Genomic DNA, 25,293 nt, shown 5'->3' on the forward strand with positions numbered 1-25,293 from the left:
GCAACTCCTTGTTTGAATTCTATATTCTGTTGATGATCTTTTTCTTTTGTATTCAACGGTGAATGTTAGAGATCATCAATCGCTTAAAGTTAGTGCATGCTCCCCTATCATTGCAGCTCTATGAGTACTATTCCTTCTGGCTTATAACTTTTCTTCTAATTTGTTTTGACCTCCACACATGTCCATAAAGTAAGTTTGAAGGCTCGTGCCATGCTTGTATGAACTTTGTAAGCAACTGATTCGGCTCTTGAAAAATTTTGGTGGTAAAGAATTAAGCAGTAATTTTGTGCATCCAAATTTCATTTTAAAAGTCTTTTTTTTTTATAAAAAATTTGTTTGACATTTTATGCGATGATACCATTTTGAAAATTGTGTATACCAATATAACTCTCTACTTCGATCTGAGTTAAAAATTAAAAATATGGTAATAAAGTGTAAACAACTCATAATTCAAATCAAACCCCTATTCTCTTGAATTATTTTTTAAAATTAAAGTGCAAAATTATCTTTACTCTTTAAAATATCTGTGGACATCACTCATGAAATAAACTCTTAACTGTATCATATCGATATAAAAGATAATGCTCTTAAAATCATTTGAAGAGGAGATTAGAGTTAAACTCAATTTGAAAATACCCATAATCGTTTAGTAATTGAAATTTTGTCTTATATGTCAAGGCTCATTTTGTTGATTTGACTTATTACTCTTTATTCCAACCATCAATTTGTCTCTACGAGAACTCATAATTCCTTCACGTGCGTGAACTTCATTATTATCATTTTTAACCAATAAAGCTTAGGCTTTACAAAGAAGGGTGGCAATTATTGCAAGAGTTTCATTCCAAATTGTAAAGTGAAAGCACTGGGGAAGTCATGATCATATGCATATGGTTAAATGTAGAAATCAAGAACACGCACATATGTATCGTTGTCTTGAAAATGAGAGAGAGAGAAAACCAAATCCAAATTGATGAATAAAGGCTGCTTTTGGTTTTGAACAATGAGATTGATTCTGCTAATTTATTAGCCCGATTTGGTCACTTCCAACCCCAACAATAATAGGTCTAGCAAGCAACTTCGACGTCAAAAGCAACCTCGACTACTTGACATCCAAGTTGCCATACTTTTCCCCTAAGGCTGGTAGGGTTGGTAGATACTTCAACTTCTAGGAATAATTTAACTTGTTTGTATTGCTTTATATGCTAGCCATATGTTTGAAGCAAAATAAAAATAAAACATTTAAATTTGATTTTTTTTTTTGTTAAGAGGAGAATTAGGGTGTGTGTGAGTATTATTTATATAAAATTTCACGATCTCTTAAGATTCTCATTGTTTTTAAGAGTAGTTGTATGATAATAGGTAATTTTTCTATTCTTTCTAACATTAAGTTGAGCAATTTGGAACTTAAAGGATTAAAAAAAAAGTCTAGTTTCATTGCCTACAAATGTTTTAAATATATAATTCAACTTGTAGATTTTACAAGAACTCTACAAAAAAATTATTTGGAATTCTACACAACAGAAATCCCCAAAAGCATCAAAATAGCATTTGAAAATTGAAAGGGAACAAAAAAAAAATGGTGGTGGAGCCAACCTATAAATTGATTGTTGTTGGACCATCTAAGAAGTCAAATACACTATGGCCACTTGGGTCTTGGGCATGGGCCTTTTCCATGATAAGACCAAACACTGATGACAACTCAATCATGCCCAGATGGTTTTAATCCCATTCGATTTTTTTGAGTCGATATATTTTTTTTAAATCAGATTTTAAGTGGAATTGGATTGGGTAATTGTAAAATAAAATTCAGATCAAATTTTAAGGCAAACTCGCTTCGCCCTACCCGATTTATATATAAAAAATTTTATTTTTTAATATTTATTTAATTTATATTTATATTAAAAATAATATTTTATATTTAAAAAATATTTTATTAATTTCGAATTAAATCGAATTCGAGTAATACAAAAAAATTTTTTTTTATCAGATCAAATTTAAGTATTATAAATATAAAATTGAATCGAATTTGAAATAAATAAAAATCAAACCCAACTCAACCCGTTACAATCCCTAAACATTACCCTTATTTGTCATGTAACTACCATTTGGGCTGCTGCTTTTTCCTTCAAAATATCTCAATAATATGATCAGTCACCTGTGATGAAAGCAGTTGTTCTTGGTGCCTCAAACTAAGTTTATCGTTAGCAATGGAATGAACAAATTATAACTATAAAAAGCTTTAGAACGATTTCATTTGCATATATGGATTGGTATAATCAATCAGACAAAAACTCTTTTAATCCTTTATCATTATTAGCCTATATCAGAAAAGAGTTGAGGGTGGAACTGCAGGCCAGTACCTTCAATCAAGGTTATAGATTCTAAAGTTGGCTAAATGATAGCAGCAGTGTTTTCCTGTAACTCACCTTTCATCTAGGCACTACTCATTCATGTATGCAGGTTAGAATATCTGGTTTAAGTAATGCATTAACCAGTACAGCATGGATCTCTAATAAGAGACTTCATCATTTTCTCGGAGCCATAAGGAGATCAAAGAAGCGTGTAACCGAGAGTGTAAGAAAAGAACAAGATTTCAAATGATTCAAGGATTACTAACTAATGATAAACTTCTCTGTCAAAACAAAATAACATGATTTTGTTACAAAACTATTGGTACATTTATACACGTGAATTGAGCAACTAAATTTCAGTTTATATTGCATCTATATTCCTCTGAACGAAAAAAATAAAAACAACATGAACTCACTGTATTCACCAGAAACTAGAACTTTCTTGTGATTCAGTGCTCTCATCAGGTGGAGATTCATATGCATCTGAATTTTCATAAACATAGGAATTCTCCGAATCTTCTGAGTTTTCGTAACCCCTAGCCTCATGATTTTCACTTTCTTCCATTTGAACAAATTGAAGCAAGTATTGCACTCCATTAGCCACATCATAAACCATCAGTCCAATCCTACCTCCAACCCAACTCCCCAAATGACTTCCCACAAGATAACCAACCCTCCCAAGACTCTGCTCACCAAGAAAACCCCCACCATAGGCACCAAACAACGTTCCTGTACCCCTAAGAAATCCCTCTGTGATAGTACCACCGTAGTATATAGCTTCAAAAAAGTCCCATCCAGAGGAAATAATAGGGCCTATAATGCGCTTGGCTTGTCGTGTTGCCAACTTTGCCGCCTTTTTCCCTTCTATTAGAGCTTGTTTAGCTGCATCTTTAGCAGCCATTCCTTGTGACACTGCATCCTCTATTGCCTTCTCAATTGCAAGACTCCTTGCTCTCTCAACATGAGCAGCTCTAATGTTGTAGAAATAAAGCTTCACACCCTCCTTCACTGCACAAGATGCGGAACCAGAGCCCATATCGAAGCAATTTAAGAAAGTAAATTGCCCACTTTGTGATGATGCCTCCTCCCCAACCAGTTGCCTACATTTTTCAGCTACATAATGAAAGAAAAAAAAAATCAAATGAAAGACTCATAAATCATAGCAAAAATACATATCAAAGCATTGGAAAAGGCAGACAATGATATAACTTTATTATAATTTTAAAAAATAATGATATTCAAAAAAGAAAAAAGAAAAAAGGGTCATTGGACATTTAGACTCATTACCCAGTTCAGAGAACAACCAAATTAGTCCATAAAAGTTAACAAACAAGAGAAAAATAATATAACTTGAATCAAAGACTCTAAAATTGATTGGCTACACACTAAAAAAAAAAAAGGAATGTTGCATTAAAGGTCAAACTTTTAATACCAATGAACGAATGCAATCAATTAAACCATCACAATTTTAGTTTCTATTACACTATATACGGCAACAATTTCACGAACATAGCAAGAAATTTAAGTAAAAAATAAAACTTGAGTGCAAAAGGAGGACCTTTTTGAGATTGTTACCTGTAATACTGAGAAGGATGACTCCAGCGATTAAGAGCAAAAGCTGAACTCTTTTGCTCTGGAAATCCATTGGCAACTGTTTTGAAAAAGACAGAAATTGGCCTAACCCCTAATTTTGTTAGCCCTAATTTGGGGATTAAGCAGAGGAAAAGTTGAGATCAGACAGACCTTTCTTTTGTTAAAGGCTTAAGAGGGAAGGGAATCTGTCGTTGCCACGTGCACTGAAAAGTAAACCAATAGTCTAGATTCTAGAAAGAGTTGATCAAGACTTTTGATAAAGCCCATACTTTATCATGGACCAAGACTCATTCATTATCATGAATATTTGTGATAAAAGATGTGCAACCATTTGTTATACACTAATTCATCAGGATGTTCATAAAAATGAAAATGGCAAAAGCTGCAACTTTGCTGCAGCTCAAGAACAAACATTTTCATTGTTTATTTTATCAAGGGAATGTTAAAACAACATCTAGCAAAAAAGCAAAAGGTTTTGATGAGATTATGTGTTATCATTGGTGGAAACAAAAAAGATTACTTAATGCTTGGGATATGTTTTCTCCATGGTTCTAGATTGTCGGCTGATAGAATATAGTTTAAGAATGTAATTGAGAATTTGAATTAACATAATATTAAATTTAAGTTTGATTTGGATTTTAAATTTAATATTTAAAATTTAATTAAAATATAATCTAATTTTATTTTTTAAATTTCTTTTAAAAAAATTAAATTACTCGTATTCAAACATATTCAATTAATTAGATTAATTTGTAAAAATAAATTTAATTTTTATATTTAATAAAAATTTAATTATTTATATTCAAATTTAAATTTAAAATATTTTATTAATTAAAATAATTAAAATATATGTTTTCTCCATGGTTCTAGATTGTCGGCTGATAGAATATAGTTTACGAATGTAATTGAGAATTTGAATTAATATAATATTAAATTTAAGTTTGATTTGGATTTTAAATTTAATATTTAAAATTTAATTTAATTTTTTAAATTCTTTTTAAAAAAATCAAATTATTCGGATCCAAACATATTCGATTAATTTGTAAAAATAAATTTAATTTTTATATTTAATAAAAATTTAATTATTTATATTCAAATTTAAATTCAAATTTTAAATATTTTATTAATTAAAATAATTAAAATATAAAAATTTAATTAAATTTATAAATTATTTAAATTAAATATAAAAATATTTAAATTTAATTCAATCAATAAATTAAATTATTCAAATTAAATTCGATAATAATAAAATTAAAAGTAAAATTTATTTATATCTAATTAAAATAATTTACGAAAACTTATATATCATTTTTAACCGTAATACGGTTGTAGCAGCCAACCAAGTCAACAAGCAGAAAAAGTTAGTCTTCAGAAATTGCTAGAAATCACCTAGAACCAACCCAAGTTTCCAATTACCAAAGCTGTCGTTTGTCTGTCGTAACAATAGCGAAGCCGTCTTTCTAATGTACTCTGCGTAGCGTACTTTTTTAAAAGATAAAAACATGAAAGGTAATTACTTTAATAGGATTTAGGACATGTCCGTACTTATGATACCAAGTGGAGGGCAAAACGGTCAAATCATGTCTAATCCAAGGGTTTATGAGGGGCTTTCGTAGCTCCACCTCCAACCTCCCCAAACGCCCACACTTTCCCCTGCAAGCCTCCTCCAATGGCGCATCCCCTGCTGCCATTTTAACCAACCGCTGTCGCAGAGGATTTCTTTTCTGCCCCTCCACTACTTCTATCCCCTCCAATGCTGAAACTCTTATCCTCCTCTTCTCGCGTCCAATGCCTCAACACAGCAACTCCGGGCCTCCGAGTCAAGCCCGACTCCAATTCTGTCTTCCATGCATTGGGTCGACTTACCGATTTGACTCGGAGGAGCCCTAAGAACTCGCTCTTCAGGGCTTGCTTCTGTTCTGATTCCAGCGATAGCTCCGGGTACCAAGCAGCGGTTGAGGTCGAGATAAAGGGAGCAGAGTCCGAGCTCAATGGGTCCGAATCCAAAGCATCTTCTGCGATCCTGCCGACTTATGCCAGGCCAGAGGATTTTTTGACGGTTAGTTTGGGAATTATGAATCTTTTTGCGGTGGGAGTTTGTTTAGTTGCTGAGAAAATAAAGGAACAGAAAGAACAGAAAAATGTCTTTTTTTTCTTTAAAAAAAATCTGTTTTTTTATGATATTTGTTGCTATTTAAAAGTGTTAAAGTTTGCTCACTGTTTATTGGTTTTTGCTATTCCAGGCTACCTGGTTTTGTAAAGTTGGTTCTTTTCATAATATTTGTGGTGAAATTCTTTTCTTGGACTTAAATAAAACATGTAAAATGAGTTGGCATTGATTGGAGTGATGAAATGAGAGTAAATTAGTGAATTTGCAAATCGTTATTTTCACTACTTTATTTTCCCTTAAACATAGTCAAACAAATTGTAAAGTTTTTTACTTGAGGTTATCTGTCAAAATTATGAACTACATTTTCAAATAAACTTGTGTTTGCACTCTCCCACCTTTGTTTAACGAATTCTTTATCTTATTTGTTTGCAGGTTTTGGCGTTACCTTTGCCGCATAGACCTCTTTTCCCAGGATTCTACATGCCAATTTATGTAAAGGTATTGCATTCTGTCCAACTAAATGGAGCATGGAATTCTCCCCGTGTTTTTTTTCTTAGGGTAGTGGTAGTTTATAAAGTATGAACTACATTTTTGAACTATAAGGTGTCTTAAAGAGTTTGTAGCTTGGAATGATACTACTTAAGTTGGCTATATGCACACATTAAGTTTTTAATGATATTAATGAAATGTAAATTTAAACAATTGTTGGAGCAATTTTTATCTATATGATCATAGATCTTATCTTGACCAACCTTATCTGTGGCATTGCCAAGTTAATATAACTCGAACCTTGAAGTGGAACCATTTCATAGATTAGATTTATTTTGAGCAAAACTGTAGTTTTATAAGTCAAGAAAAATGTCCACACTTTGCTCTCTATTCTACTACTTAACTATGGTGATAATATCCTGGTGAGTTTGTTGCTTGCCCTATTATCTAGGACTTGAGGTCAATGGATTCTCTTACCAAGATGCTTTATTGTGCAGGATCCCAAGTTGTTAGCAGCTTTACAAGAAAGCCGAAAAAGGCAAGCTCCATATGCTGGTGCATTCCTTCTTAAAGATGAACCGGGGACTGAGTCCAGCCCTAGTGCTGAAACAGAGAAAAGTGTATATGATATTAAAGGAAAGGAGTTGTTTAATCGTCTTCATGAAGTTGGCACCCTTGCCCAGGTATCTATCTTTGTTGCTATTCTTTTGGTAAAATAAGGTCTTGTTATATCTTTATTAGTGTTAAATGCAATAATTTTAATGACAATTATAGAGACATATGCAATAATACATGTCCATTGATTCATGTATCTATAATTTAATTTTTTCAGATCTCAAGTATCCAAGGAGACCAGGTTATCCTTATTGGTCACAGGAGGCTTCGAATAACAGAGATGGTGCGTGGGAACAATCCTGAAATATATCTTTTTAGCCTTTGAGAATTTGGTGTTTGTGTAAAATTATATCCTTGTTAAATGCAAAACCTTCTTAACTTGAATAACATGGTTTCTCTACAGGTCAGCGAAGATCCCCTTACTGTCAAAGTTGATCATCTCAAGGTATGTTGTCTATATGTTATCATTTCCACAATTATAAGTTCAAATTTCAAACGCAGAATATATGGTTCCAACTATGCAATCAATAGGTTATTAATCTATTGATTCGCCGAGTTGCCTTTATCATGCAGGAAAAACCTTATGATAAGGATGATGATGTGATAAAGGCAACATCATTTGAGGTTATATCAACCCTAAGAGATGTTTTGAAAACTAGCTCCCTTTGGAGGGATCATGTTCAAACGTATAGTCAGGTGTGTTCTTTCCTCCAAAATTTTGATTTGTTTTTCTTTATGTTGCTATATGTATTCTCTTTATGTTATCTAGAGCTCCTAACTTCTTCTCCTTGTATCTGTACTTTGCCCAAAATATTCCCTCAATGTAGGTGGAGCCTCCATTGAGTTTCACATTATTTGGTCATCATTTATTTGTCATAATACTTCAGCAAATATTCTATGATTAAATTTAATATTACAATGAGTTAGTAATATTTCATGGCAATTGCTTGTGATAAAAATTGTTATATGTACATCATATTTCAATCAAAATGTACTAGTTGTTTTGATCAATTAGCTTCCATGGGTTACTTGTGATATCTTTTCATTTATTTTGCCTTCTTTCTCAATTTGTGCAGCATATAGGTGATTTCAATTTTCCAAGGTTAGCAGATTTTGGAGCTGCAATATCCGGTGCAAACAAATTGCAATGCCAACAAGTTCTTGAAGAGTTGGATGTAAGTAGCTTGGATATATTTTACTGTTGATTACTAATCTTTGAGAGCCTGGTCTGATTTAGTTTGTTTGTGTTTGGGGATATTAAAAGTCACACACTTCTATTATGTGAATTATATATGCTGCTGTCTACACATTACGGAAAACTGGCATTGGCACCTCTTTGTTTGTTTTTCTACATTTGAAGACTGGAATACTTATCTTCTTCCTCTCTTTAAACTGTGCTATACTGTTCTCATTAGGTGCATAAGCGATTACAACTTACACTGGAATTAGTAAAAAAAGAAATGGAAATCAGCAAGATTCAGGTACTTGATGCCATTAAATTTCATTGCACCTCTACATTAATTAAACCTTTTTCATTGTCATTTGATTTGGAGTAGGTCTAAATGATTTGGTGATTTTTTTTAGGAATCAATTGCTAAAGCAATTGAGGAAAAGATAAGTGGTGAACAACGCCGGTACTTGTTGAATGAGCAGCTTAAGGCAATAAAAAAGGTATTTGATTCCACTATTTTATTATTTACATATTTCTTAGGTGGTAATGCTTTTATCCATTTATCTTTATAAAGTATAGTCAAATACCGCATATAATCTTTTTATTTTCTGTGAATTCAAGCCTCTATTCTTTATTCCAACTTTTCTCCTCTGTAGAAATTAGAATGAATTTCATTTGTTCTGGTGCAGGAACTTGGGTTGGAAACAGATGACAAAACTGCACTTTCAGGTTAGTTCTTTTTCATGTCATATTTGGCAGAATCAGAAGATAGTATTTACCAACCTGCTTTTCCTTTCTTCTTCTCCTCTCTCTTTCTTTTACAGAATGGTGATTGCATGTGCGGATGCTCTTCTTGAACTTAATTTTTTGTTGAAGTCATGTTAGTGAATTCGCAAGCAAGCTCTTGTAGAATATAATGTCCATAAATCCTTTTTTACTTGCTTGTTCAAACCAGTTTGTGTTATAAGGGGGGGTTTTGTTTGGGCCAATGTTATAAGGGGGTATTTGGAAGCCTAAAACATCTATACTTTTGAAACTATATATTGTGGTTGATGCAGTTTTGCTTGCTATTAGTCTCATGGGTTATTCCCGGTATAGTTAAATTTTACCTTGCTGGGAGCTTGCTTTTGCTGCGTTGATGTATCCATGGGTCCCCTACTAGGTCTAATAGGGTAACCACTTCAGTTTTCAGATGGATGAAAGAACTAGTCGAATTGTTTATTTTTGTTTATTTATTTATTTATTTTTTTGAATCAATCTGTGTGACCTTGCTATACTTTTCTGTTCCTTTATTGCAGCAAAGTTTAGGGAAAGACTTGAGCCAAATAGAGAGAAATGCCCACCTCATGTCTTGCAAGTTATAGAAGAGGAGCTAACAAAACTACAGCTGTTAGAGGCCAGTTCAAGTGAATTTAATGTAACTCGTAACTATCTGGATTGGTTAACGGTACTTCCTTGGGGTAATTACAGGTTGGTTACTCCTGGAAAGGAATGCATGTTAAGACTTACATTATGCGAAGTCTGAAAATGATTCGGCATTGATATCATATAAATATATTTGTTAAATGATTCCCAGTTTTCACATACAAGTGATTGTGATGTTATGATCTGATGTCAGGTTTTGTTCACTGTGGCACAAGTAGTTCTATATTTTAATCTATAATCCTTCAATAATTATGCTTGAAAGTGGCGCAGAATAACTAAGGAACAACTCAGCAAAATTTGAGAGTTCCATTTATATACTCATCTCCAGTGTTCTTCATTTCTATATGCAGTGATGAGAACTTTGATGTCGTTTGGGCTCAAACAATTCTTGATGAAGATCATTATGGATTAACTGATGTCAAGGAAAGAATATTGGAATTTATAGCTGTTGGAAAACTCAGAGGAACTTCACAAGGTTGGTCGATTTTCTTTTCTTTTATAGATTTGTATTAAAAATGCTGTTGAATGGGATGTTTGATGTTTTCTGTCACACCAGTTTTTCTCTGGTGGCCTTCTGCAATACTGTATTATCTGAATTGTTAATATATTCCCCTTTGATTAAAATCATAATAGATTAAAAATGCTTGAGGAAGTGCAATCTTGTTCATGTGAAGTATAAAACTGGGAGAGCTTGAACTCAAAAAAGAAAAAAAAAAAACCTGGCCAAGAATTAAAAAAAGACCTCTACTAGGCCTTTAGGATGAGCCATATTCATGAAAAAGTTTGTCTCAAAGAGAATGAGTCACAACTGACCTTTTCCACTTGTATTCCATGGTAGTGAAGTGGCATCGATCGATCTCCACTCTGTACCTGAATATTCTAAACGACAGATTGCATTGACAGGAAATCTCAAACTAACTGCAGCAATAAATATATTTGGCTGCTCTGATTTATAAAATATTGCATGACATGGTTAACCTATTCTTTGTGTATGATTGTTCAAATGTTTCAAAATTTTAAGTTGAGTAACTTCAATCTATTCTTCTCCAAATAAGAATTGACATGGTTTTAGGCTTCTTAAGAAACCAACCGTTATCTTCTTTTCTTTAATACAATAACCTTGCATGTGTTCTTGTAAAGAATAGGGTTGATGTAGCAGGCTCCTACTAATTTGAGTTTGGTGACTTTTTACTCTGAAATGTAGTTTCCTAACACAGTTTTGTTATTATTCTTGTCAAGTCCAATCATCATTAGGCTTCAACATTAATGCATGAAAGTTGAATCTGTATAAACAGGCTATCTGTTTAATGTTCAAAATAACAGCAAAGGCTGATTCATGATCTTTGATGACGTGCTGCAGGTAAAATTATATGTCTGTCAGGCCCACCTGGAGTTGGCAAAACTAGTATTGGCCGTTCCATTGCCCGTGCTTTGAATCGTAAGTTCTTTCGGTTCTCTGTTGGAGGACTGTCTGATGTTGCAGAAATCAAGGTAGTTACACGCCTTCTTGTGCTCTGATCAAGATCAATGAACACATGATGTCATTCTATTGATCCCTTTTATTATATCCTAATTTACATCCAGGGGCACCGTCGAACCTATATTGGTGCTATGCCAGGAAAGATGGTGCAGTGCCTGAAAAATGTGGGGACAGCAAACCCTCTTGTTCTAATTGATGAGATAGACAAGGTATCTTTAAAGCTAATGTTTGAAAACTTTGAATTGATAGTTTGTTTTTGAGTCTCTAGAGTGATGCAATCTTCACTTACTAGGATATGGGCTTTCTACTGTTAAGTCTTCTTTAATTTGATAATTGTTGACCAGTTGAATTGTAACATAATGGCAGCTGGGGAGGGGATATGCTGGTGATCCAGCAAGTGCTTTGCTGGAGCTCCTTGATCCCGAGCAAAATGCTAACTTTTTGGATCACTATCTTGATGTCCCAATTGACCTATCAAAGGTATGTTGGTTTATGATTTGGAGGATCTATGTTAGCTTACTTTACCTTTTGATAATTTTCAAGCATTTGTGTAAGATTTATGAGGGGCTCTTTATGCCTCACATACCTGGAGCATTTGGTTGCAGGTTCTGTTTGTTTGCACGGCAAATGTTGTGGACAACATACCAAATCCTCTTTTGGACAGAATGGAGGTCATTGCTATTGCAGGTTACATCACTGATGAGAAAATGCACATTGCCAGAGACTATCTGGAGAAAACTGCACGAGAAACATGTGGTGTCAAACCTGAACAGGTCTTTCCCTTCAATGCCTGCTCTCTTATTCCTCTTTTCCCTCAACATACATGACTGCACATGCATGAGCACTTACACAATCTTGTAAAATACAAGCATAAAGATTCAAAATGGAGACTAACTATTTGAAAGTTGCCACTTACTTGAGCTTTTTGTAAAAGTCATCTGCTTCTCTCATGCATGTAATAGAAGTATGATTGGTAGCTTTTAACCCCTTGTATGCAGTGGGTTGTGAACTAAGTTATTATAGTTTGTGATAATAATGCTGATATAGATAAAATTGCACATTACCTTACAAGTACATATGATGTATGGTAATTTTCCCCTCTTCCCTTTATTTCCAACCCTTTTCCAGAAAAGAGTTCACTAATTGCACAATCCGTTGACTGTATGTTATCTTTGTTGGAATAATCCTATATGGTTTTTTTTTTTGTTATCAATTTTACCATGATATTTTTGTTTATGATGGAGATATTTTGAAAAAAGGAGAGTATTTTGACTTCTCTTCAAACTGTTTTTCCAGGTTGAGGTAACTGATGAAGCTCTTCTTGGCCTAATAGAAAACTATTGCCGAGAAGCAGGGGTTCGAAACCTTCAAAAGCACATAGAAAAGATCTATCGTAAGGTTTGCTTGACTACCCATCTTAAGATGATGAAAAAAAACTTAAATGTTGCAATGGTTACAAGGTTTCAATCATAAAGCATTGTTATAAACAGTCACATGGGTTCACTTGCACATACACTCTCTTTCTCTTCAGTCATATATCTCTAGGAATTGTGTGGAATCTAGGACATGGATTAAAACTATGTTGATGTATGGCAGATTGCTCTTCGACTTGTGAGAGAAGGGTCATCAAATGAACCTGTCATTAGTGAAGATGTGGTCCAACTCCATCCTGCTGAAGCCAAAGCAGAAGTTGTTGATGAATCTGATCAGCATGCAGCTGCAAACAAGACTGGTGTTGAAGTTGAATCAGTAGGGAATAGCAGTCATGAGAATACATCTGAAGCCTCTGTTCAAGTTGACACAGTTCAGACAAATGACCAGACTAAGGATTCAAAGGTATTTTAAAAGTAATTCATTTGTAAAAATGGTTTGAAGTTTGAAAACTTGTTTTCCAGATAGAAGCTTATCAAGTTAACCATACAATACACTGACCTTTGATATTTGCAATTTTTGCCACCTTAAGTAGAATACAAAAACTTAGGATTTCTAGCATTTGTAGCAAGAAACAACTATGGCACCTTAAGCAGGTTGTGCTAATTGTTAGGATATTATGCCTTTATTGCTTTAGTTTGAGACAATGTAATCCAATTGTTTATTCCTATAATTGCTTATTCAAAATTCTTTTCCTGCAGGAGGCAACACATACTGAGAAACTTCTGGAAGCTGAAGTTACCAAGGCAGTTGAAAAGGTGTTGGTGGATACCTCAAACTTAGCCGATTTTGTTGGGAAACCACTTTTCCATGCAGAGCGCATCTATGATCAGACTCCAGTTGGAGTTGTGATGGGTCTAGCTTGGACTGCCATGGGTGGTTCCACCTTGTACATTGAAACAACTCAGGTTGAGCAAGGAGAGGGGAAAGGGGCCCTTCATGTCACTGGTCAACTTGGTGATGTTATGAAAGAAAGTGCACAAATTGCTCACACACTTGCTAGAGCCATTCTGCTGGAGAAAGAACCAGATAACCCCTTCTTTGCCAATTCCAAGCTTCATCTCCATGTTCCTGCTGGGGCTACCCCAAAAGATGGGCCCAGTGCCGGTTGCACCATGATCACTTCCATGCTATCTCTTGCCTTGAAGAAGCCTGTTAGGAAGGATCTAGCAATGACTGGGGAAGTGACTCTAACAGGGAGGATTCTTCCAATCGGAGGGGTAAGCTAAGCAAACCTTTTTTTCTGGTCATATGCCATAGCATCATCATTATCATCATTAATTACTATGTTGAATTCCTTTCTTCTCTATATTGGATGCTCTCTGCATTAAATTTCTTTGGAAATGTTAAATAATTATGCTGGTTTTTCTCAGGTCTCTGGTTGAAGTAGAGTCATGATTATTTCTACATTTGAGCCTAAATAAAGAAACTATGTTGTCCTGTTCCATTCCCACTTTTTATTATATACTTTTGGTGTTGTTCTCCTTCATTCATCTTTAAACTTACAAAAGAAAATTTTGAAACCTTCAGGTGAAGGAGAAAACAATAGCAGCAAGGAGGAATGGCGTGAAGACTATCATACTCCCATCTGCGAACAGACGTGATTATGATGAGCTTGCACCAAATGTAAGAGAAGGTCTTGATGTGCATTTTGTAGATGACTACACTCAGATATTCAATTTAGCATTGAAATCTGACGATAATAATACAGGAAATTAGGTTCTTATTGCCAGCCAATGGTTTAGGTAGCTCCATGTTCCTGGCTTTCGGCCTAAATATTCTTTGTAATTTTTCCTGGAAACCAAAATCCAGTTTTGCATTATGTTACATAGAAATTTCAATAAGGAAATCACAAAGTAGGTCAGAAATTTGTGATCAGTGTTTCACAACAGTGGTTTTCTGACAAACACAAGAAACCAACAAATATAAAGTATTTGGAAAGGAGAAATGAAGCGGCTAGCTTTCAAGTTTCCAGCAAATTAATCTCAGTTGTTGTCTTTATTTATATATTTATTTATTCTAAGTTTGAGTCCATTATTAAAAATAAGCATATTGACTTAAAAACTGAAAACAGATTGGGTATCAATGTGGGTAAATTCTGGAATTGAAGGGGAAATATTTTCTAGAGGGGAGAAAACCCAATTATTATTTGAAAGTAATGCTTGCCTCTGGGGTTTAAATTTTAACCTAATCATGCAATATTATTTTATTCAACATTTGTAAGAAGATACATTCCCCCTTTAAACATTTTAAAATTATATGACAGCAAACACCACAACCACAACTTGATGAATAGTGACAATGCCTTACGCTCTTGGTTATGGTGCATTCAATACGGGAACCTGGAAATGAGATTTTCTTCCTTTTTTATCCAACATTACCATATCTGCTTTTCATGGAAAATGACTACATATGCATCAACCTGGATATCCTAATCACACCATTCAATCAAAACCTAGCTACTTGTGAAGATTAAGCGCAAAAGAAGAAAGAAGTAAACAGCCTCCTAGACCTTAGTGCAGCCTTATTATACTCGATCAAAGTTCTCAAGAAAACCATTTTTTGGTATCCTGCTTCTGGGTGCTACTTGTTCTTTCATTTCGTTCCTTTCCTTGTTTGATCAGCAAGGTTTTTATCTTTAAATTCATTAATTTTTTTTTCTTTTATAATAAATTTTTTTATGTGATAAAATTAAAAATTTATCGATCATATCATCACGTGTAAAAAATTTTTAATATATTAGAATCAATTTATTTTTTTTATTTTTCATTTCAATTAAGTTTAATTGAATCGATTTATTAAAATAACTTACATATATGTATTCATAAAATAAACTCTATCATTTTATAAAAATCTAAATAAAATAATTTAAAATGTCAAATTGAGAAATAAATTCAATTGATTTATTCATTTACCTTTAAGATGTAAAATCTAAAAGATTTAAATTTTAAATTTTAATATTTATGATTTTTATATTATAATTAACGTTATAAAAGCAATATATTAATATATATATATATATGTATAATTGATGTGTTCATGGTGGAAAATCACATTTTTAACTTTCTGAATTCAGAGCAACTTTTATTTTATGAATATGCAATTTCAGTTCTCGTGGATTTTGATGAAAATTCCACGAGCAGGGTTTAGTAATATTCAGGATAGAGAATCATTGCAAAACAAATAATTGCAAAAAGATGTATTAATGCTTAGAAATTTTCTTTCTATTTAAGCACGTGAATCAAATCAAGCAGGTGCAAAATTGATCAGCGATTAATAGCATTTTTTTTAAGGAAAATATTGAGAAATTTGATCAATTTTTTTTTTCTTTTTAGTTTTGAAGGTAGCAGATAAATTAGAAAAGAGAAAAGATTGAATAGAGAATATTTGATCCATTATCTACTTCTTAATAAATAAATTTTTATTTCTAATTTTAATTAACTAGAAACTGACCGTAATGAAATTAAGTGATTTAGGCATTTATACAAATAAAATAATAATTAGCTTCAAGTACAAATAAAATAATAACTAAAAAAAAAAAAATGGTGTGTCATGCTCGTATGCTTGATTAGCCTAGAATGTGTCCGACGCCTGCAAGCGACGGCTGTGGAAATGGAATGCTACACCATCCACTGTTTTGCTGTGTTCTAAAGATGGCTGCACCATTAATTCATCCAATAAATTTTAATTATTTAAGAATTGGCATTGATTTTGTTCTTGGGTTTTTGTTTTTTCTTAGAAAAATGGGGAGTAATTATAAATTCAGAATCCCAATAAAAGCATATCTCAGGTTTACCTTCGTGAGTGTAAATTATTTAACTTTTGAATAAATTATTTAATAAATATGTATTTAAGAATTGACATTGTTTTTTTTTATTTATTCGTATTATATTATCATATCGTATTTTATATTGATAAATTAAATTAATAAATTTACAAAATTATATGTATAATTATATATCTAATTCATATCTATATTTTTTGATTTAATTAATATTATAAAATCGATTCAAAAGTAAAATCAAATAAATTTGAGATTTAAAATATGTTTAATTTTTTTATTTTCATATTACGGCATCATTTATAAAAAAAGAAAAATTATATCTTCTTAATTTATACTTAGAAAGGGTAAGTAATATATCCTTTTTTTTTTTTTTTTTCAATACTCTCCTTTGGCATTTGGAGTTATTGCAAACAGAAAATTGCATTAATGCTTGTTATCATATAATAACTTGATTCCAACTAAATGATGCCACCCAAAAAAAAAAAAGAAAATGGTGAAAAAATGGATTCAGGTGAACCAACCAAAAATCCATATTAAGATTTTGTTTAATTGATGTCTTTTTATTTTTCTTAAAAAACAAAAAATAAATCAAACAGATACATAACTAATAACAAATTATTAACCGACATATATAAGAAGTTGATTTCGATCCAAACTTTCTTTCTCTTTTTACTGTTTCATTTTTACCGTGACTTAAATATAATAATAGTTCCTTCAAGAAAAAAAAAATCCCTTTGGCCAACTACTTCATTTATACTAAATCATTTTCTTTATAATAATAATAATAAGTAAAAAAAAAAATAGAAAAAGAAGGCGTAATTAAGAATGTAAAATAATAATAATAATAATAATAATAATAATAATAATAATAATAATAATAATAAGAGTCGAGGTGTGATAAACAATGAAGTCATATCTAGTTTTACGTAACAGGCGGAATCCTTGTATTTTCAACCAAATCCTTTCAACAGCAGTTTCACTCTCCTTTCATTTCGCTTCCCTGTTCTCTTCTTCTGTCTGCTTTGATTTCACAGCCCAAGCTTACAAATTTCTACACCTTCTTCTTCTACTCTACGTGTAGATATAGATACACAAGAACAGTTAACCAACCCTTTGATATAAAATCTGGGGTTTTGTCAAAGGTTGATTTGTTTTCTTTTTTAGAGTTGTTTGAGGATCATGGAACATGGGATTATGGTTTTGGATGAGGATATGGAGGAGTCTGCTTTGATGAGTAATTCTTCTCAGACCTTTGATTCTCTTTCTGGGAGCTGGATACAATCAACTCCACAGGTTTTTTTTTTTTTTTTTTTTTTTCTCTTTCATTTTTTTACTGTTTATTATGGATTATTGATCAGAGGCTGTTACACTGAGTTTAACTATTTTTTCGATTTCTTTTTTGGGCTGAAACCAAAGTGAGGAGTTTACTGAGTCTTTACTTTAACTTCCATTTTTCTTTTCCCTTTGAAGCTGCAAGCAAGCAGTTTACTGCATTTTCTTTAGTTTTTTTTTTTTCTTTATTACTAGCTTTATGCATGAGGCTAATGTTGTGTCATGCACCTTATTTGCAAGATTTATTATAATGATTAATGATAAGTTCTGACAGAAAATGATTACAAACGTCTTTTGATTCTTCTAATAAATTACTTTCTTTGAAATACAGGCTTTTGCTTTTTTTTTTTTTTTTTAAATGTATATATATTTGTTCATTTACATTAAGATCATCTCTTACCATGCTTACTTTCCCTTTTTTTTTTTTTTCTTTTCAAATGTTCATGGACTAGCTATTTCACCATTTATTCAAAAATATCTGTTGCAGTACTTTTTTTTTTATTTATACTTGAAGTTATTAAAATTAATCTCGATCTGTATTTTTTTATACTATTAATTTTTTTTTTATTTATACTTGAAGTTATTAAAATTAAACTCAATCTATTTACATAAACTAAACTAAGAGTTCAATACTATCAACAAACCAAATAGATCACATTACTGTTTTTTTGTACTAATTATGTTTCATTAGATGTTTCGTAGGATAGATTTAACATTTAAGCACATTTATTTTCGAAAAAGTTATAGAATTTGGCTTCTGTATTGGCTATTGCATTTTGTTTCCAATTTTCTCAATGAATCAAAAGTGACCAAGAAAATTTTTTACATTAAATTTCAAAGTTGGTCACATGCATGGGTTATTTGTGCATATATATATGTATACACACACACACACTCACACTAATTACTTTACTCATTGAATTGTGATTCTACAAGCATTATATACATGCAGATAATTATTTTAGGTTTAACTTGGTTCATGCTTTTAACACATTACCTGGTCTTGCTATAAAACCTTTAAAACATGTGACTTATTTTGAGATTAGATTGTAAAAATTGATTTAAACAAATCCACTCCTCATGCTAATTACTTTCAGCCTTATCCTCTTTTTGATCATTTTCCTTCTCCTCATTCTTATTTGTAAATGTAGTACAACATTTTTTTTTAATTATAATTCTACAAGTACTATATGCATGCAATTAATTTAACTTCTATCGTTATTGCAGGTTAACCTGGTTCATGCTTTTAACACATTACCTGCTCTTGGTTTAAAACTTTCTGAAACACCATCTTTCTTATACAAACTAGACCAATTAGCCCGAGGACAAAACTGCAATGTTGGAAAGCAAACAAACCCTAATTCTGATTATACTACAGGTAGAGCAAAGTTACAAGATACTTTACAACAAGCAAATAAGATGAAAGCTGAAAACTTCCCGATTTCTTTGCTTAGAATTGGCTCATGGCAGGTGAAACTAATTATCTCCTTACAAAAATATTATAATTTTTCATATTCTAGTTAATAAATAGTTTAATGTCTCTATAGAGGGTATCAAGGAATGAAGGTGACTTAGTAGCAAAGAGCTACTTTGCCAAAAGAAAGTTGGTTTGGGAATTTTTAGAAAATTGTTTGAAAAGCAAGATCGAAATACAGTGGTCTGATATTTTGTCCTTGAAGGCTATCATGCAGGAAGATCAACCTGGAATTCTTGAAATTGAGGTAAAATATTTTTCAGTCTAGTTAAGATTTAATGTAGATCTCTTACTTGTTTTGATTTGAATTTCAGTAATAATGTGTGAGATTTGTGCAGTTAAACCAACCTCCTTCATTCTACCATGAGATTGATCCACAACCAAGAAAGCACACTCAATGGAGAATGGTTTCAGACTTCACTGGAGGACAAGCTCTTAGTTTTAGGTTTGTATTTACCAAATTTTAGTGCTAAATTTCTTCATTTCCAACATACAATTTTATTGTTGTTTGTGCTGTATTTTTAGGAGACATTACCTTGAATTTCCTGTTGGAGCCCTTGACAAGCCTTTTGAGAAACTTTTAAGATGTGACAGTCGGTTGTTTCAATTAAGCCGACAAAATTATCCAACTCTAGAGTCTCCACACTTTCAGAAACATACATTTGGAATTGATTTATCATTTGACTTTGGTACACAAGGACATGTCAATGCTGAACAACAACTTTCATTTTCAAATGTTCCTACATATTTTTCTCAACATTTTCAAACATATGCGCAGAATGCACAAAAATCTCTTCATCTTAAGAATCCAAATTCATCAATATCAGGTATTTTATTGCTTTCAATCCATTTTTTTTTGTTATAGGCTTTAGTTAAATTGCAAACTAACGCATTACTATAATATAGTTTTGGATTTTTCAAATATAGATGAACACATAAGCAATCCAATGCCACCCTGGGGTCAAGGGATGAATAATGTTTCAGATAATTTAATTACAAACCAAGTTGGAGGAATGTCCTTCGCTGCTACATCGGCTCTCCAGGTAAATTCAACTATCTCTTTTCAAAATAGTTATGCATCAGATTATGTACAAGAAGGTATGAAAAATCAATTTGGAGGACTAGCGACTACATCTTTGACTTCTCAAATGCATTCAACACAAATGTTTCTTCAAGAAGATGACCTTCAAAATATGCTGCTGAATAATTCGCAAATTGAGTTCTCCAGCGAGATGGCAGCGGGTAATCTATCAAGAGAAGGATATTTTACAAACAACACAAATAATGTGACTCCAAACTATGGGCAGAATATGATTGATAATATTGTAGTTATGAACAATAATTTGTCAAGCAGCAGGTTAATCTCTTCCCAAGCTGCAAGCTGGTCACAGTCTCAGTCTCAGTCTCAGGTTCTTCATGAGAACATGAGTGCGAATCTGCTGCCTAACAACTCATTTTGTTCATATGTTAATTATGATCAAACTATGGAACACTTTCTAAACTTCAATAATGAAATCAATGACGGAACATAGAAGTTAGTATAATACATTAAATTTTTTGTTAGGATATTCATTTTAGTTTAGAAGATAGGAAGTTAAGAGGAAAGTAGCTAAACTTAGTAGTTATAAAAATAATTTCCTCATTGTTTTTTTCAAAAATTTTTTTCAAAACCATGTGAGTTGTTTGTTACTTGAACTTTTGTTACTGCATATTATGATATAGGAAGATCCTTTGTATCCAATTGGTTTGCTAATAGATAATCTTTGGATATTAATTTGTAATGATTGAGAAACAGATCTTAATAAAATTGAAGTTGTTTGATTAACGACAAAACTTTAAGTGACAGATAGTAAAGTGAACATGCATCAATGTCCATTCCTTTCCATCAGAAATCAGAAAATGAAACCTATTTATTCATTTGAATACCCTTCAGAATAGATTAATTATCTCATGCTGCACTCCTAATATCTGGAAAAAGAATTTGTATGCTTCCCAAGGCTGGTTGTTGGTGAAGAAATACCTCCCCGGCCTCAAGTCATTAGAAGTTTATTGTTATTATTATTATTATTATTACTATTTGTATGCTCAAGCAACCCTCAATTCCAGTCTCGGAGTCCACCAAAGCAAGGAAAAAACTAAAGAAGAGACGAAATTGAACTTCTAAGTGAGAGCAGTCTTCTTGGCATTAAGAATTACAAGAATAAAAATAAAATAAAATAAAAAGGGCCCCTGATCGTAAGGGTCAAAGAAAACCCCTGAAATACTGATGATAACACGACTACCTTTTAGTTGAGATAAACAAGAAACCGTGTGGATCAAAAGTCCTTTTCCGGCTGCTTTTCCCTCAGAGACCAAGAAATCAAACATTATTTAGTTGACTTTTCATAATATAACAAATTACCATGAGAAACTTCATGAAGGATGGTTTTCCAGCTCAGATATTGGAAATATATATATATATTTATATGTTTTCTCCAAAATATTCAGATAGCTAGCAAGAAGTCAGGAGTTTCAAGGCACATGAAAAGGAAACACATGTTTCCGTAACATTCTCAAAGTATCAACTCATACCATAAAATAAAAAAATAAAAAAAAAAATCTAAAGGTGATTTCTGTTGTGCAGAAGTCAGAAACTGGAAGATACTCAAAAACAAGCATGGTTTCATCTACTTTGCAAATTAGCAAAGTCAGAAGAAATAGGCCTGCGAGTATATAAGAAAATGCAACTTAAGAAGTCAGCAGCCCTCAAACTATTCACATAATTAACTATGGTATATAAACCTCACGACGATACAACTTGTGGTCATGAGAACTCCATAGTTCAATAAACATATTCACTTCTGTTCTGTTCTAGGCAACGCCAACACTGTGGTATTGTTCTACCAAGTGGAAAGAATTGAATGGAGAATTCTTTTTTCCAGTCAAAAGTTCACCAGGTTTGCAACAATGGCCTCTGTTGACACAAGAACATATCTTCACAATAGCCATGGGAAATTAAGTAGCATCATCAGGTGCAGCTGAAGTATCACTAGATTTGCCAGCAATGTCAGTGGCACTTCCCTCAGCATTCATGTCAATGAAACTTCGTTTCTTTGATTTAGAGTTTGAATTCTCCTTTTCTTTCCCTTTTCTTTTCTTGTCCTCAACTTCTTTTTCAGTTTGACGCTCATCATTTGAATTAGGAAATAGTGGAGGCTCCCCACCACTTAATTTACAAAAGACTCTTTCCACTGTTTCACTTATGTCCTTCCCTAGCCCATTGCTGTCCAAAATCAACTCCCAAACTGATTTTGAGGCCCTCTCCAGCACTGGGGTTCTTCCCAATAATAAGAACCCAAATTAGTTCCAAAGTACATTTAATGCCCTTTTACTTTTAATCAGGAGCACATAGCACATTTGTGCAAGATGACATAGAAAGTTTTATAAATTATTAGAACATATAGGATGGGAGGGCAAAAACATAAAATAAGTACATGAAACCATCTACGCATTACTGAACCTTAGCTGTTAAAAACAATGAAGAACAGCAATAACACTCACTCAAGGTCCTGCCTAAGTGCATCAAACAATTCTCTTTTAGTCTGTTTCTCAGCCCCGGGGGTGTTTAGGACCTTACTCTGCTCTGCCATTTTGATTGCCGTATTCTTCAGCTCCTCCTATAGCAAAGAAAAAGTACAGATATCATACCGAACTGGAGGGAGTGTGATGAGTCCTTTCTCTTCAAATTCAATAAATGTAGGTGCCATAGACTACTTTAACAATACTAATTAACTATGTCAGCGAAGCACATACAACCCATATCAGAAACTTCACAGGAGATCCAAGAACTGAATTCACGTATAAGGTCTTAGAATTTTAAGTTGATAGATGATCTTCAGCCAAGTTAGAACAATAAATACAATAAACCAGTTAACACAACTTCAAAAGTCAGTACAATTATTCCACTTAACCTATCAAACAAGCTCAAAGAGCATCATTGAATTTGCACAATCTTCACGACAAAACACAAATTTAATTGACATTGTCCCAGAAAATCATTCAATGAACTATTTCTACATCAAAACAAAAATAAGCAGACAAAAAATTCAACGGGTTGTATACTTATCTATTAAGATAAACAGAAAAGAGATAAGAAAGAGACTAACATTGGCCTGAAGCTGATTGATAATCTTCAACCTGAGAGCATCAATGGTTCCATCATTCATCAATGACTCCAACACATCTTCTGGGGTTATTATGGATGACATTCCCATCTTCTAATTTGCACCCAAAAACAAAATTAACAGATTTAATTACTTCAATTCAATGCCTGAAAAAAAAAAAAAGAAGCAAAAAAATAAAATCTTTTCAGCTCTTCAACCTTAAATGTTGGGTACTTGGAAGATAAAAGCAAACTAAACATGAAAAGAAGAAGATGAAAAATAGAAACGGTTTGATTAATTAGCGTAACTTGTCGTTTCTTTGCCGTCAATCCACAAAATAAACAAGGTTTTATTTGTTTCTCATTATAGGAAAAAAAACAAGCAATATAAAAAGGGTTAATGCTTTGGGCAGATTCCAACTCAAACCAAACGACGCCGTTAGATATATGCTATATTTTGCTCTTTTTTTTTTTTCATATTAAACAATTTATTAAGCAATGCTATGTGATTTCATCGCAAATTCTTGTGCTAAATATATACGCAAATGCCCAATGGCTCTGTAAAATCAGCTTCTATATCATATCTCTGAGGTGTGGTGACTGGTGATAATGCAAAGCTGATGCATGAAATGGGTTGTCACAGTGGCCTACTGGCTTTGGGAGTCATTGCAGCTGTGTTATTCGGACATCACTAGTTGGATGAATTTGTCATGTGCCTCCATTTATTGATCTGCATTTTTCAGCAAAATCTTTAGCGGCTAATCTTATTATTCAAAATGAAATCGTCTAGGTGAACAATAAGATTAATGTATACATGAAGGACGTAAGTACGTATTTGGTTGCCCCAACTTATCTCCGTTAGAGATTGTGTGTGCTGGGCATTCATCCGTGCCTGACGAGCCATCTCAAGCTGGTATGATCGAGACTGAAGCACAGCCATTGCTAGGGCCTTATTCTGATGTTGCGATCACAGACTTTTTTTTCACTCGATCTTGATAGTTCTTTACTTCCTCTAACCAAAATCAGGAGAAGCTTCCTTTTGATCTGCTTTAGTCTTTTTCTTTATTAAATGTTCACATACATTCGTATATTTCCATTCCAGGGAACCAAGCCAACCTATTCGAGCCAATCGACTTGATCGTCACACAAGTGGTGCCATGGTTATAACCATGTAACGCAAAGTAGCTTCTTCGCTTGACAAGCATTTATTAATCACATGAGCTTCATGCAGAGGGCTTATCTTTTCAGCATCCAAATTCAAGCACCTTTCTGCCTTTGTGGGCTACCAAAGGACGCAACTCTTAACAAATTAAAGGGCATCCTTTGCATTCATTCTGGAAATTTTAAGCTTTTGAAGATCCCCAAGAATATGATAAGGCGCTTTGATGTATGATTATTCCTCAAGAGGGAAATTGACATATCATGCATTATGCATGTAAGAACCATTATAATCATGTTTTTGTGGCACATCATTATAGCTGATTCATTCCTATGAGCACTTAACTCTTCTTTTCTATTGCTAGGTTTTCCAATTTGCTTTGGATCATAAGCCCTCAAATTGAGGCATCATGCCATCAGTTGTTTTTGCAGCCGGTCCTCACCTCAGCTCCCTCAGAGTCGCCGACTGATATATTATGGATATACAAGAGTTCACTATAATATTTTATGTCAAATATTTTATTCACTGTAATGAACCAGAATTGAGCTTGAATATAAATATAGCAAACATTTCTTCAGGAAACGAGTGACATATATAACTGCTATAGCCAACATAGATATGGCAGGTTCTGTAAAATTTGTTAAATGGTGAATATGGTTGCTTAAGGAAAGACAAAGAAAGGAAAAGGAAAAAGAAAAAAGAAATCAGAATAAAAAGACATTCAAACTAACTAGCTTG

General features: G+C 32.8%; 3 protein-coding genes across 7 annotated transcripts; 1 reads left to right on the forward strand and 2 right to left on the reverse strand.

Moving 5' to 3' along the window:
* Positions 1–2,598: 2,598 nt before the first annotated feature.
* LOC111296496 (uncharacterized) lies at positions 2,599–4,510 on the reverse strand. The gene is made up of 2 exons (XM_022890845.2): positions 3,927–4,510; positions 2,599–3,464 (listed from the first exon to the last, which is right to left on the reverse strand). Exons 1-2 carry the CDS (start codon positions 3,994–3,996, stop codon positions 2,773–2,775), a joined length of 762 nt encoding a protein of 253 aa, XP_022746580.1. The 5' UTR covers positions 3,997–4,510; the 3' UTR covers positions 2,599–2,772.
* Positions 4,511–5,570: 1,060 nt separating this feature from the next.
* On the forward strand, positions 5,571–14,644 carry LOC111296126 (lon protease homolog 1, mitochondrial-like). 2 transcript variants are annotated; one of them, XM_022890205.2, is made up of 20 exons: positions 5,571–6,003; positions 6,487–6,552; positions 7,041–7,226; positions 7,376–7,441; positions 7,562–7,603; positions 7,732–7,854; positions 8,235–8,333; positions 8,574–8,639; positions 8,743–8,829; positions 9,019–9,058; positions 9,628–9,799; positions 10,105–10,229; positions 11,115–11,245; positions 11,339–11,443; positions 11,601–11,714; positions 11,840–12,007; positions 12,531–12,632; positions 12,831–13,070; positions 13,367–13,885; positions 14,196–14,644. In XM_022890205.2, the coding sequence occupies exons 1-20, from the start codon at positions 5,698–5,700 to the stop codon at positions 14,382–14,384; spliced, it is 2,946 nt and encodes a 981-aa protein (XP_022745940.1). In that variant the 5' UTR covers positions 5,571–5,697; the 3' UTR covers positions 14,385–14,644. The 2 variants fall into 2 exon arrangements, with proteins under 2 accessions (XP_022745940.1, XP_022745939.1); XM_022890204.2 differs by having other exon boundaries at positions 5,572–6,003; positions 7,690–7,854.
* A 7,120-nt stretch (positions 14,645–21,764) lies between these two features.
* LOC111296784 (uncharacterized) lies at positions 21,765–23,766 on the reverse strand. Of its 4 annotated transcripts, none has more exons than XM_022891235.2 (4): positions 23,616–23,766; positions 23,401–23,511; positions 22,796–22,911; positions 21,765–22,571 (listed from the first exon to the last, which is right to left on the reverse strand). In XM_022891235.2, the coding sequence occupies exons 1-4, from the start codon at positions 23,655–23,657 to the stop codon at positions 22,250–22,252; spliced, it is 591 nt and encodes a 196-aa protein (XP_022746970.1). In that variant the 5' UTR covers positions 23,658–23,766; the 3' UTR covers positions 21,765–22,249. The 4 variants fall into 4 exon arrangements, with proteins under 4 accessions (XP_022746970.1, XP_022746973.1, XP_022746972.1 ...); XM_022891238.2 differs by having other exon boundaries at positions 23,401–23,564; positions 23,706–23,765; XM_022891237.2 differs by having other exon boundaries at positions 23,401–23,508; positions 23,616–23,746.
* Positions 23,767–25,293: the final 1,527 nt, after the last annotated feature.

The sequence above is a fragment of the Durio zibethinus genome, chromosome 12 (assembly GCF_047325235.1).
Source record: "Durio zibethinus cultivar Kanyao isolate XHJ-2024 chromosome 12, ASM4732523v1, whole genome shotgun sequence".
NCBI classification, from domain to species: domain Eukaryota; kingdom Viridiplantae; phylum Streptophyta; class Magnoliopsida; order Malvales; family Malvaceae; genus Durio; species Durio zibethinus.